The 14339-nt window shown below is 36.7% G+C and overlaps 1 protein-coding gene across 8 annotated transcripts in view; it reads right to left on the minus strand.

The window, feature by feature from the left end:
• The window catches only part of ALMS1 (ALMS1 centrosome and basal body associated protein), a 190092-nt gene that overhangs the window by 86012 nt on the left and 89741 nt on the right, over positions 1-14339 (minus strand). For all 8 annotated transcript variants that reach the window (XM_032410684.1, XM_032410690.1, XM_032410686.1 and 5 more), the window contains one exon: positions 12240-14083. In XM_032410684.1, coding sequence (XP_032266575.1) covers positions 12240-14083 — 1844 coding nt within the window. The remainder of the gene's footprint in view (positions 1-12239; positions 14084-14339) is intronic.

Raw genomic sequence — 14339 nt, forward strand, 5'->3', positions numbered from 1 at the left:
ATAATTGTCAGCAGGGGGACAAACAAAAATTGTGCAATATCTGATAACATATGATGAGAATTCAATGTCACTTCTGTGATATTCCTAATCCAAACCTAATCATGAGAAACATCAGAGAAACCCAAATTGAAAAACACTCTACAAAGTAAATAATCTGTTATCTTCAAAAGGTCAAGAAAGTCAAGGAAAGACTAAAGAACCAGACCAAAGAAAATTAGAGTCATGACAACTAAATGCAACATGTGATTTTGAACTGCCTCCTTTTATTATAAAAATCCTTACTGGAACAACCAGAAAGTCTGAATACTGAATACTGTCTGTAATGGAGCACTGATTTTCCTGATTTTCATGGCTTTACTGGGGTTATGTAGGATTATGTTCTTTTTATAGGAAATGATACAGTGATGTATCAGCATGTCATGGGGCAGCATGTCAACAACTTACTCCCAAATGGTTAAGGAAAATAAAGGAGATATTAACATAATATTCTCAAATGTTGATTAAACAATCAGAAAAAAATTCAGTAAAAATGAAGATTTCAACGTAACACTTGATCAACTGGACCAAACTGACATATACAGATATTACATTAAGGAACTGCAGAATGCATACTCCCTCAACTGCACATTGATCAAAATAAAAATATACTGTAATGTGAAGCAATTCTAAGAAATTTAAATATGTTGAAATCATTTAGAATATAATCTCAATGACCACAAAAGAATTAACTAGAAGTGAATAATAATTAGAAAGTTCCCATATAATTGGAAATTAAGAAACACATCTCTACATAGCCCATGGAACAACAACAAATTATAACACAAATGAGAAAATATTTAGAGCAAAGATGGTGATGAGAAAGTACATAAAAATCTGTGTATATCAGAAAAGGCTAAATATTAATGAAAATTAATGAATATGAAAAAAATTAAGTATTTATTCTCAGGAATGTAGAAAAAGACCATCAAATTAAAACCCAAAACAGAAGGAAAAAATAAACATATAAGCAGAAACCTTAAAAACAGAGAATATGGGACATCTGGGTGGCTCAGTCTTTAAGTGTCTGCCTTCAGCTTGGGTCATGATCCCAGGGTCCTGGGATCGAGCCCCGCGTTGGGCTCCCTGCTCCGCGGGAAGCCTGCTTCTCCCTCTCCCACTCCGCCTGCTTGTGTTCCCTCTCTCGTTATGTCTCTGTGAAATAAATAAATAAAATCTTTAAAAAAAAAATAAACAGAAAACACACACTAGAGGATCAACAAAACCCAAACTGCTTAATACCTAGAAAAAGCAATCAAGTAAAAAAAGAGAAAACAAAAATTACCAATATCAGACATAAAAAAGCTAGTATCACTAGAGATTCAGAAATTGAAAGGATAAGAAGATATTATGAAAATAACTCATATCAACAAGTTCTGACAAGTTAGAATAGAAAAAAATTCATTGAAAAACACTTTCAAAGCTGACATGAGAAAAAAAAGAAAATCTGCATAGTCATATCCATTAAAGACTGAATCTGTACTAAAAACTCCAGGCCATTATTCTGCCAAATATCTAAGAAAGAAAGAATACCAATCTTACACAAACTCAGAGTATCCTAACATATTTCTGAGCTCATACCAAAATCAGACAAAGATATTACAAGAAAGGAAAATTATAGGTGAATATCCCCCATGAACATAGATGTAAAAATCCTAAATAAAATATTAGGCAAATTGTGTCTAGCAACAAAGGCTGATATTTCAAAAATGGTGCTGGAATATCTAAGAAAATGATTCTCAATTACATAAATTACAGAAGGAAAACTTTCCTCTTCCAATAGAGGAGGTTTGGTCCCCTCTGTACTAAGCCACCTGCAACTGACACAAAGTAGTCACAGGCAGTATATAGAAGAGAGGACTAAATTAAGCTCCTACTTTCTGTCCTGAGAGTCAGGAAAGGGGAGCTCAAGGAGAAACTGTAAAGAGAAAAGCAACTCCTTAACATATGTTTATAAACTCCTGGGCCTATCCCTGAGCCATTTGTGTGTGTGGATCTGAACCTAAACAGCATACCTACACTTTGAGCACAGAAGTATGAGACAGACTACTACCCAAATCTCAGACTGGCCACTGGTACACACACACAGGCAGGTCAGATCTGAACAGCAGTGCAAAAGCTCTGAAAACTGAACTCACATGGAACTATAACCCACAGACGGTGGGTTAGAATTTGTAATATGAATGTGAATGGGTTGATTGCCTGGTAAAATAAGGGTATAGAAAAAAAAGAAAAAAACAACAACAATGAAGAAATGTCAGCAGTGTGTTGACTAGATACTGTAATGTTAAATTCAAGAGAAAAGCATATATAAACACTGAACTCAAGCTGGAGAATTCTGAAACTATCTTATTTATATACTAAGGTAAATATATTATAGATAATGAGAGCCAGGTTTATCAAAAGGCTTGAATCAACCCAGCGTTCTAGATCAGCTGAAGGTATCAATATTGACTAGTGGTTTAAAAAATACTTCCATATACAGATATACACAAACACATACACACACACTGACAGAGATGGGAATAAGTAGAGAAGTAGGCATATGCATGAATTAATATACATACATGTAATTCTTAGCTTGGTTAACTGCTAGAAGAAGGGACATCCTAGTAACAATGAGCTAACCTGGTGTTATACCTCCATTGGTCAAAGTATGGTACTGAAGTCCCTTATTATTATTGTTTTGTTTTCTATTTCTCCTTTCTGATATGTTTAGTAATTGCTTAATACACTTAAATGCTCCAATGTTGGGTGTGCATATATTTACAACTGTTATATCATATTGATGAACTGTCCCCTTTATTATTATATAATGGTCTTCCTTTTCTCTTGTTACTGCTTTTGGCTTAATGTCTATTTTGTCTGATATAAGTATAAATACAGCTACTCCTGCTCTCTTTTGGTTACCACCTGCATGGAGTATCTTTTTCCATTTCTTCACTTTAAACTTGTGTGTCTTTAAGCTAATGAGTCTCTTGTAGGCAGCATATAGTTGTGTGTTTTTATTCATCCAGTCACTCTATGTCTTTTAATTGGAGAATTCAATCCATTCATATTTAGAGTAATTATTGATAGTTAAGGACTGACTAATGCCATCTCATTTGTTTTCTGGCTGTTTTGTAGTTTCCTTGTTTCTTTCTTCCACTCTTGCTGCCTTCTTTTGTGAATTGTTGATTTCCATAAGATTATGTTCTGATTCCCTTCTATTTTTCATGAATCTACTGTATGTTTTTGCCTTGGAGTTACCATGAGGCTTATATAAAACTTCTTATAGCTATAACAACCTATTTTGTATAGTAACAACTTTGATCACATACAAAAACACTACCATTTTACTCCCTGCACGTTTATGTTTTTAAATGCCCTAAATTCAACAATGGACAGATCTTCTAGGCAGAAAAATCAACATGGAAATGTTGGACTTGAACTTTAATTTAGACCAAATGGACTTTAACAGACATAGAGAATATTCCATCCAACAGCTCCTGAACACACATTCTTATTAAGCACACACAGAACATTTTGCAGGACAGGTCATATGATAGGCCACAAAACAAGTCTTAGATTTAAGAGGACTGAAGTCATACCTAGTACCTTTCCCAACCAAATATGAAACTAGAAATCAATACCAGTAGGAAAGCAGGAAATTTTACAAATATGTGGAAATTAAACAACAGAGTCCTGAACAACCAATATGTTAAAGAAAAAAAAATCAAAAGAGAAAGCAAAAAAAAATCTTGAAACAAATGAAAATGGATACACAACATACAAAAATCAATGGGATGAAGCAAAAGCAGTTCAAAGAGGGAAATTTATGGTGATGAATGCCTATATTAAGAAAAAAGAAAGGTCTTGAGGTGCCTGGTTGGCTCAGTCAGTTAAGCGTCTGACTCAGGTCATGGTCATGATCTCAGGGTTGTGAGATGGAGCCCCATGTTGGGCTCCGTGCCGGGCATGGAGACTGCTTAAGATTCCCTCTCCCCCTTTCCCTCTGCCCCTCCCTCCTGCTCATGTACACACTCTCTCTCTCAAAAAGAAAGAAGAGAAAAGAAAAGGAGAGAAGACATTACAGTTGATACCACAGAAATACATAGAATCATGAGACTATTATGAACAATTATATGCCAACAAATTGGAGAACCTAGGGAAAAAAAAGATAAATTCCTAGAAACATAAAACTTCCCAAGACTGAATCATGAAGAAATAGAAAACATGAACAGACCAATAATGAGTAAGGAGATTGAATAGTAATCAAAAACCTCCAAACAAAAAAAAAGTCCAGGACCAGAAGGTTTTACTGGTGAATTCTACCAAACATTTAAAGAAGAAATAACACCAATCTTCATGAAACTCATCCAAAAATTGAAGAGGAAGGAACACTTCCAAATTCATTTTACAAGGTGAGCATTACCCTGATCCAAAACCAGATAAGGACATTTCTAGAACTGCAAACCACTATCCCTGAATGCAGACACAAAAATCCCCAACAAAATATTAGCAAATCAAATTCAACAGTACATTTAAAGAATCCTACACTATGATCAGTTCAGATTTATCCCTGGGAGGCAAGGACAGTTCAACATATGCAAATCAACAAATGTGATATACTACATTAAAAAGTGAAAGATAAAAATCAAGAAAAAGCATTTGACAAAACACAACATTCATTCATGATAAAAACTATCAACAAATTGGGTACCTCAACATATGACAAACCCTCAGCTTATATCATCCTCAGTGGTGATTGGTTAAAAAGGTTTCCCTTTAATATCAAGAACAAGGGGCGCCTGGGTGGCTCAGTTGGTTAGACGACTGCCTTCGGCTCAGGTCATGATCCTGGAGTCCCTGGATCGAGTCCCGCATCGGGCTCCCTGCTCGGTGGGGAGTCTGCTTCTCCCTCTGACCCTCCCCCCTCTCATGTGCTCTCTCTCTCTCATTCTCTCTCTCTCAAATAAAAAAAAAAAAAATAATAATAATAATAATAATAATATCAAGAACAAGATAAAAGTGCCCAGTCTCACCATTCTTATTTAACATAGTACTAGAAGTGCTAGCCAGAGCAACCAGGAAAGAAAAAGGAATAAAAGGCATCCAAATCAGAGAAGAAGTAACACTGTCTTTGTTTACAAATGATATAATCTTATATATGGAAAATCTTAAATACTTCACCAATGATTAGTGTTTCTATACACTAGCCAGCACCAGGCTCCTTGGTCAGCAGAGAGTCTGCTTCTCCCTCTCCCTCTGCCTGCCGCTCTGCCTTCTTGTGCTCTCTCTCTATCTCTCTGTCAAGTAAATAAATAAAATCTTTAAAAAAATAAAAATAAAAATAAATAAAAAATGAAAACATACAGCTGTTATCAACAGAGTTTAAAGAACTAAGCCTAAATGACTTTAATCGGAAATATTTGCTTAAAAAAACAAGTCATTTAGTTTTAGAGTGTTTCTATACACTAATGACAAGATATCTGAAAAAAAAATTAGAAAACAATCCAAATTTACACTAGTATCAAAAACAATAAAATACCTAGGAACAAATTTAATCAAGGACATGAAAGATTTGTACCCTGACAACTACAAGACTTTGATGACAGAAATTGAGGAAGACACAAAAAAATGGAAAGATGTCCTATGTTCATGCACCAGAAGAATTAATATTGTTAAAAAGTCCACATTACCCAAAGCCACCTACAGAGTCAATGCAATCCCCATCAACACTCGCTGGCATTTTTCAGACAAAGAGAAAAAAAATTCTTAAATTTGTATGGAGCCATAAAAGACCCCAAACAGCCAAAGAAATTCTGAGTAAGAGCAAAACTGGAGGCATCACACTTCCAGATTTTAAACTACACTACAAAGTTACAGTAATCAGAGCAGCATGGTACTAGCATTAAAATAGAAACAGACAAATGAACCAAATAGAGAGCACAGAAATATTTCCCTGCACATACAGTCAACTAATATTTGACAAGGGATCCAAGAATAATCAATGAGGAAAAGATAGCCTCTTTAATAAATGGTCCTGTAAAAACTGAATAACCATGTGCAGAAAAACGAACTTGGACCCCCCCTATCTTATACCATTTACAAAAGTTAACTTGAAATGGGTTGAGTTAAACATAAAACCTGAAAATTCCTAGAGACAAACATATGGGAAAAACTCCTTGACATTGATCTTGGCAATGACTTTTTTTAATGTGACACCAAAGGCACAAGCAACAAAAATAAAACTCAATAGGTGGGACTGTATCAACCAAAAATCTTCTGTACATCAAAAGAGACAATCAACAAAATAAAAAGGCAACCTACAGAATGGGAGAAAATATTTGTAAACCATGGATCTGATACGGGATTAATATCCAAAAAGATAAAGAACTCTTAGAACTCAGTAACAAAGAACAAACAAGTTGACACCCCCAAAATGAATCCAATTAAACAATGGGCTGAAGACATGAACAGACATTTTTCCAAAGACCACCTATGGATGGCCAACAGACACATGAAAAGATGCTCAACATCACTGATTATCAGGGAAATGCAAGCCAAAACTACAATGAGAGATCACCTCACACCTGTCAGAAAGGCTAACATGAACAACACAAGAAACAACAGATGTTGTTGAGGATGTGGAGAAAGGGGAACCCTCTTACACTGTTGGTGAGAATGCAAACTGGTGCAGCCACTGTGGAAAATCATATGAAAGTTCCCCAAAAAGTGAAAAATAGAACTTCCCTACCATCCAGGAATTGTATTACTGGGTATTTACCCCCCAAAATAAAAACACTAATTCAAAGGGATACATGCACCCTGATGTTTATAGCAGCATTATCTACAATAGCCAAATTAGGGAAACAGCCCAAGTGTCCATCAATTGATGAATGGATAAAGAACATGTGGTATACATACATACAATAGAATATTACTCAGCCATAAAAAGAATGAAATCTTGACATTTGCAACAACATGGATGGAACTAGAGAGTATTATACATAAGTTAGTCATAGAAAGACAAATACCAGTTGATCTCACTCATATGTGGAATTTAAGAAACAAAACAAATGAGCAAAGGGGGGAAAAAAGGCAAACCAAGAAACAGACTTTTAACTATAGAGAACTGATGGTTGCCAGGTGGGTGGAGGTAATGGGTTGGGTAGGTTAGGGAAATTGGGAAGTGCAATTGTTGTGATGAGCACCAGGTGTTGTACGGAGGTGCTGAATCACTATTTTGTATACCTGAAACTGATATCGCACTGTATGTTAATTAACTGGAATTCAAATAAAAACTTAAAAAATAAAACTGGGCAGAGGAATTGAACAGACATTTTTCCAAAGAAGACATACAAATGGCCAACGGGTACATGAAAAGGTGCTCAACATCACTAATCATCAAGGAAATGCAAACTTCTAGCTCACTAATCATCAGGGAAATGCAAACCTCTAGCTCCATGAAATCCATGAGATATATCACCTGACACCTGTTAGAATGGCCATTATCAAAAAGACAAGAGATAGGGGTGCCTGGGTGGCTCAGTCGGTTAAGTGCCTGCCTTTACCTCAGGTCCTGATCCTAGAGTCCTGGGATTAAGCCCCGCATAGTGCTCCCTGCTTCATGGGGAGTCTGCTTCTCCCTTTCCTTCCGCCCTTCCCCACAGCTTGTGCTCTCTCTCTCTCAAATAAATAAATAAAATCTTAAAAAAAAAAAAAAGACAAGAAATAAATGTTGGTGAGGATACAGAATGAAGGTAACCCTTGTGCACTACTGGTTGATGGGAATGTAATTGATACAGCCACTATGGAAAACAGTATGGAGAGTCTTCAAAAACTTAAAAACAGAACTACCATATGAGCCAGCAATCTCATGTCTGGGTATATATTCAAAGGAAATGAAAACAGAATATTGAAGAGAGATCTACACTCCCATGTCATTATTCATAATAGCCAAGATATGGAAACAACCTAAGTGTCCATCAATATATGAAGAGATAAAGAAGTGATATTTATACATATCTATATCTATATAATATTATCCATTCATATATATACATATATATAATATAATATATAATATAATATTATCCATTCATATATATATATACACATATATATATAATATTATATTATTCAGCCATTAGAAAGAAGGAAATCCTGTCATTTGAAACAACATACATAGATGGACCTTAAGGGCATTATGCTAAATGAAAAAAGTCAGACAGAGAAAGACAAAAACTGTATGATATATATGTGGAATCTAAAACAGCCAAACTCATGGAAACAGAGAGTAGAAGGGTAGTTATCAGGGACTGGAGTGTGAGAGAAATGGGGAGATTGTGGTCAAAGGGTACGGACTTCCAACCAGAAGATGAAGATGTTCTGGGGATCTATGCACAGCATTGTAATGATAGCTAACAATAATACCATACACTTGAAAGTTGTTAAAAGAGAAGATCTTAAACGCTCTCACCACAAAAAGTAGAGGCAATTATGTGACAGGGCAGAGGTATTAGCTAATGCTATAGTGGTAATCATTTTGCAATATATGAGTCTATCAAATCAACACACTACAAACCTTAGTAAACTTACACAACGTTTTATGTCAATTATATCTCAAAAAAGCTAGAAAAAAATAAAAATAAATCCTTTTTTCAAGAAAGAAAAAAGAAAGGAAAGGTAAAAGAAGGAAGCGAGGGAGGGGGGAGGGAGGAAGGGAAACAGAAAACAAGGTTTCTTGGGAGAAATGGTTGATGGGGGCAGCAGAGCGGGCTAGTGCAGGGTACGGGAGCCAACATGAAAGTGTTCTCAATAGCTAAAACTGGAATAATTTGAGTAGTATTAGATTATAATCCAAAGAATGAAATAAATGCCCCCGAATCCATACTGATGTACATGAATAAAGGAATAAATAAATGGGGAAGGAACAACAGCTCCTGCTTACAGAAAAATTCCACTTAATAGGAATGAAAGAAATATAAAAACTCCATTAGAATACTAGAGTAATAATTGCTACAGGCAAGATCCAGTGATGGATGCTAAAATAAGTGATCAAAGTTTAAGCAGAAGCAGGATGTTTACATAGTCTACCAGTTTCTCCCTCAAATATCTAGTATTTACAAAGGAAAAACAGTAACTGTACTGTGGAGAATCTTGGTAGACACCACTGTAGTCAAGTGATCAAGGTTAACATGGCCAGTAATGCATATCAACTTAATGTGCTCCCTAATGAGATGCATTGAAAATGCATAACCTCAATATACTCCTGAGACATCAGGGAAAACTAAATAAAAACTTTCTCCAAAACAACTAATCATTTCTCTTCAAAGTGTCGATGTCATAAAAAACAAGGACAGCCACAGATTGGAGGAAATAAAGTAGACATGACAACTAAAACACAAGGTAGAATCGTGGTGGGATCTTCGGTTGGATCTGAAGCAAAAAAGGTTCAATTGTGGAAAAATCAGGTGAAATCCAAATCCAAATCAGTCTATATCTTAGTTATAATTTTATATGAAGGTTAATTTCTTAGTTTTGGTCAATGTGTTATGGTAAGATGTTAACATAAAGGAATCTTTGGTAAAGGACATATTGGTAACCTCTAAGATATTCTCCAACGATCTCTGATTCCTGGTATTCACACCCTTGTGTGCCCCCTAATTCTTGAGGAAATAGTGATTCATTTCTACTGAAGAGAAAGTGGCAGAAGTGGTGAGATTCACTTAGAAAGTTAGGTTACAAAGACTATGACGTTTGTCTTGGGTATCCTTCCTTGTTCTCTCACATGCTCACTCTGGGGGGACATTTAGCTGTTACATTTGATCTATGCACAGCATTGTAATGACAGCTAACAATAATATCATACACTTGAAAGTTGTTAAAAGAGAAGATCTTAAACGTTCTCACCACAAAAAGTAAAGGCAATTATGTGACAGGGCACATCTGCCTTATGGAAGGAAGGGAAGATGTCTCTGGCCAATAGCCATGTGAACAAGCTTGGAAGCATATCCTCTCAATCAAGCCTTGATATGGGACTACAGCTGCAGGCAACACCTTGTTTGCAACCTTGTAAGAGACCCTGAGCTGAAAGCACCCAGCTAAGCCTCACTTAGGTTTCTGACTCACAGAAACCCGTATTAACATTGGGATAATATTGTTTTAAGCTGCTACATTTCAGAGTAGCATGTTACACAGCAATAAATAATTAATACAAGGACTATTGCTACTATTTTTGTAACACCTCTGTAAATTTAAAATAATCTCAACATAAAAAAGCTTTAAAATACTTAATATTTTGTTTTTTATTTTTTAAAGATTTTATTTATTTATTTGAGAGAGAGCACGAGAGGGCGGAGGGTCAGAGGGAGAAGCAGACTCCCTGCTGAGCGGAGAGCCCAGTGCAGGGCTTGATCCTGAGACTCCGGGATCATGACCCAAGCCGAAGGCAGATGCTTAACCGACTGAGTCACCCAGGCACCCCTTGAATTACTATGGACTCTGGAGTCAAACAAACCTAGATTCAAATGCCACCTCTTAACACTTAATAATAGCCATGTGATGTTGGGCAAAACATCTAATTTCTCTAAGTATTAGGATTTTAAAATTCTGATGATTATACTAAGTATAAAATGGTATCTGCATCTACTATAACAGATGGCATTTAGTACATTCTAGACAAATGGCATTATTATTAGTTCATATTTATAGTCATCTATTATTTTCTTCTCATTCAAGGAATTCAACTCTAATTCTGTATTATAATACTGAAAGCAGAGACTGACCCTATTTTTTAGGCCCAATCCAATTCTCAACCACTAAGTTTTAGAGCTATAAGGGACCGTGCAGCTTTTCAAGCCTTTCCTCCCACCATCATCCACATAGGAGTACCAAAGATATTAAATGACTTGTCCAGGAGGATAGCTGACTGAGGAGCTGAAAGTAGGGCTCAAGATTCAGGGAGACACTACCATGCAGTGAACGAGCTCTTGCTTTAAACAGATTGCACGAGAATGCCCATTCTCTTGCTTACAAACAGCATTATGTGTGGGGGCACCTGGGTGGCTCGGTTGAGCATCTGACTCTTGGTTTCAGCTCAGGACGTGATCTCAGGGTTGTGAGATTGAGCCCCTGTCAGGCTCCACGCTCAGCAGGAAGCCTACTTGAGATTCTCTCTCCCTCTCCCTCTGCCCCCCATACCCTCAATAAAATAAATAAATAAATCTTAAAAAAAAACAAAAACAAAAACTAAAGAGCATTATGTGAGACGATGCTGTCTGCTGACAAAGTAGCAGTATCAGTGTCTCAGTTTCCCAGAGGGTAAATAAGGATATCACCACCTACCTCATAGGGTTATCATAAGCATTAAATGAGATAACATATATAAGTCCCTCACGGCCATAACTACCACATGTGGATGCTGAATAAACATTTTTTTCCCTTCCTTCTTTCCAAGCCCAGGGCTCTTCACTACCATATGCTGCCTTCTGAACTACAAGGTGGAATGTGAAACACACACGGTAATTCTGTTTTAGCTGTATTTTAAAGGATTCAAAATGTAAAACTGAATTAATGATAGTCTTAAAATTAGGCTGAATAGTATAAAACTAATGCATATAGTCCTGACCTGGGTTTCCTTTCCTATAATACACTGTAAAATGGAGCATCACATTAGAGAGCACATTATATTGACATGCATTACCAGTGATGTTAGCCTTGATAACTTGGCTACAGTGATGCCTGTCAGGATTCTCTGCTGGAAAGTTACCTTTTTTTCATTGTAAATACTAAATATTTGAGGAGAATCATGAAATGGAAACTAAGAGAGAAAGGAGAGAGAGAGAACATGAGCAAACAAGCAAGAGAGCGAGCACGTGCACACAACCCAAATCCTGGTCTTCAGTGTATTTCCAACACAATAAACAATTAGTAAATTGTACCACGGGATGATCAAAGACTCTTCCCAAAGTAATTCAATGTTCTGATATACTCGGTGCCAAGTCTTGTCAAAAGCCCTCTGAAATTATAAATACATTACTTTCAGATGTTCTTACTTAGGCATTTATGCCTTGAAAGACTTCTAGAATACTAGTCAGATACAACCTCCCATAAGAGAAATCGTACTGCCTTTCCCCCAAGACCTTACATTTGCTTAAGTATTTAAAACCTTTTATCACAAATTCCATCAGCCTGCTTGTCATCACATTGAGACTCACCGATCTGCAGATACCGGAGTCCCTTCTGGACTGGAATATCCTTCCAAATCTGAAATGTTCACTTGTGTTTGCCTTGAGGTTACTATCTGGCTATTCTGAAAAAGTATGTTTTTCAAGTCCTGAGAAATAGTATTACTATCTGGAAGAGGAGACTGTACAACTTGGAAGTCCGGTGAAGATTTAGGTCCTAGAAAACCTAAAGATTCTTGATTCTGTGCTACAGGTTTACCGGTCAATAATTTGGAGGTTGGTTCCAATGATCTTGAAGATATAGTTTGTAGGTCAGAGTTAAACTCACTATTCATCCTTGTTTTAGAAGCAGGATCCAATGAGTGAAATCTTTTATCTAAGGTTCCACTATCCAACTTGGAAGGAGTCTTGGGATAAAGAGTTATACGAACACAGGAAAGTGCTTTTCTATTTGAGGGTGGAGTAGATGCAGATGTTACTAATGTACACTGATTTGGGGCTGAGTGGGAGACCACGTTATCGAACTTGGCTTCAACATTTATCATATTGGAAACGTATGATTTAAACTTATGTTGGTTATTCTTTTCTACTACATAATCCTGACCTGGAGGAAGAGGGGAATGGTATTTTCCCATGTGATCTACATCTGGGGCTTTGCTTTGTTCAAAGAGCTGACGTTGTTCAAGAAAAATGGAAGAAGGAAGGTCTGAAGCTATATAATCCTGACCTTGAGGAAAGGGAGAGTGGTTTTCTCTCATCTGATGATCTAAATGTGGGGCTTGGCTTTGTTCAAAGAGTTCTCGTTTTTCAAGAAAAATGCGACAAGGAAGGTTTGGAGCTACGTAATCCTGATGTTGAGGAGGGGGAGAATGGTATTTTCTCACATGGTGATCTGCATGTGAGGCTTTGCTTGGTTCAAAGAGCTCTCGTTGTTCAAGAATAATGTGCGAAGCAAGATCTGGAGTTACAGTTACATTCTTCTCTTTTACTCCTAGTGTGGAACTTGGTCTGCTCATGCTAATGAAGGTATGGTTATCAGAAAAATGAACTTCCTTGACATTGCTACACTTTGCACTGGTACTGGGCTCAGAATCACTGCCTTTAAAATCTGATCTTTCTAAGAGTTTTTCTTCTTGCTGAGAATGTTCAACAGATAATTTTTGGCTTTGCCTACTACTTTCTGCTAAAATAGTCACAGCTTTATCTGGTGAATGACTAACAATTTTAAATGATGAAGGGGAAGAGGTTCTCTGTTCTAGATCTCTGGGAGGATTTTGCTCTTCAGTGAAATGAGAATTAAATACCCCCACAGATGCTCCAGTACACTGGCTACCTTCAGTAACACCAACCTTAAGAACAGAGGAATCTGAAAAGCATTTAGAATGTCGGTGAGATGAAAAAGTGATGGAAGTAGTAAACTTTTTCATGGGTTCTGGGGGCAGCATTTGTGATGAAGAATGACAATCCATTTCTTCAGGTGGCACACAAGCAGGTTCTACTAATTCTGACAGCCAAGGGTCTATCTTTTCATGGAATGGCATTCGAAGACCCTGGCTAATTCTGAAGTCATCAGTTGTAAAGTTTTGAAATGGGGAATGACTTCGTAACTGTAAGGAATTCCAAACTTTGAAATGGGAGTTACTCTGGTCTAGTGATTTGGAAAGGTCGATGTGTCTGGTTCTCCATGATGATGGACTCCGTTGTCCTCTGATCATTTCTGAGGGGTCAGCAGATCTGAAAACACAAGGGTGACTATCCAATTGTGGTTGTTCAGCAGTTAGGGTCCTGAAACATCCTTTTTCATGGCTCTCAATAATAATGTGACTACATACAGCTTCTGGCTTGTATCCTATTCCCCGTGGACTCCGTAAACCCTAGAAGACACAAACAAGTTCTTACTGTAGTCCAAATAATTATATAAAAACCAGTTTTATAATCCAGGCTAAGAATTGACCACAAAGGTCCTGTTGATCTTTTACAATAAAACAGATAAGAACATAACAAAAAGGACAGTTAATTATAGGATAAAATGGCTCATGATAACTAAGACCACACAGTTAATTTCTTCTAAAAATGTTTCACTAAACTAACAAAAGTAAAGACTACTTTGGTCCGCCAGTATTCTCACCT

The sequence above is a fragment of the Phoca vitulina genome, unplaced genomic scaffold, assembly GCF_004348235.1.
Source record: "Phoca vitulina isolate PV1807 unplaced genomic scaffold, GSC_HSeal_1.0 scaffold12, whole genome shotgun sequence".
NCBI lineage: Eukaryota > Metazoa > Chordata > Mammalia > Carnivora > Phocidae > Phoca > Phoca vitulina.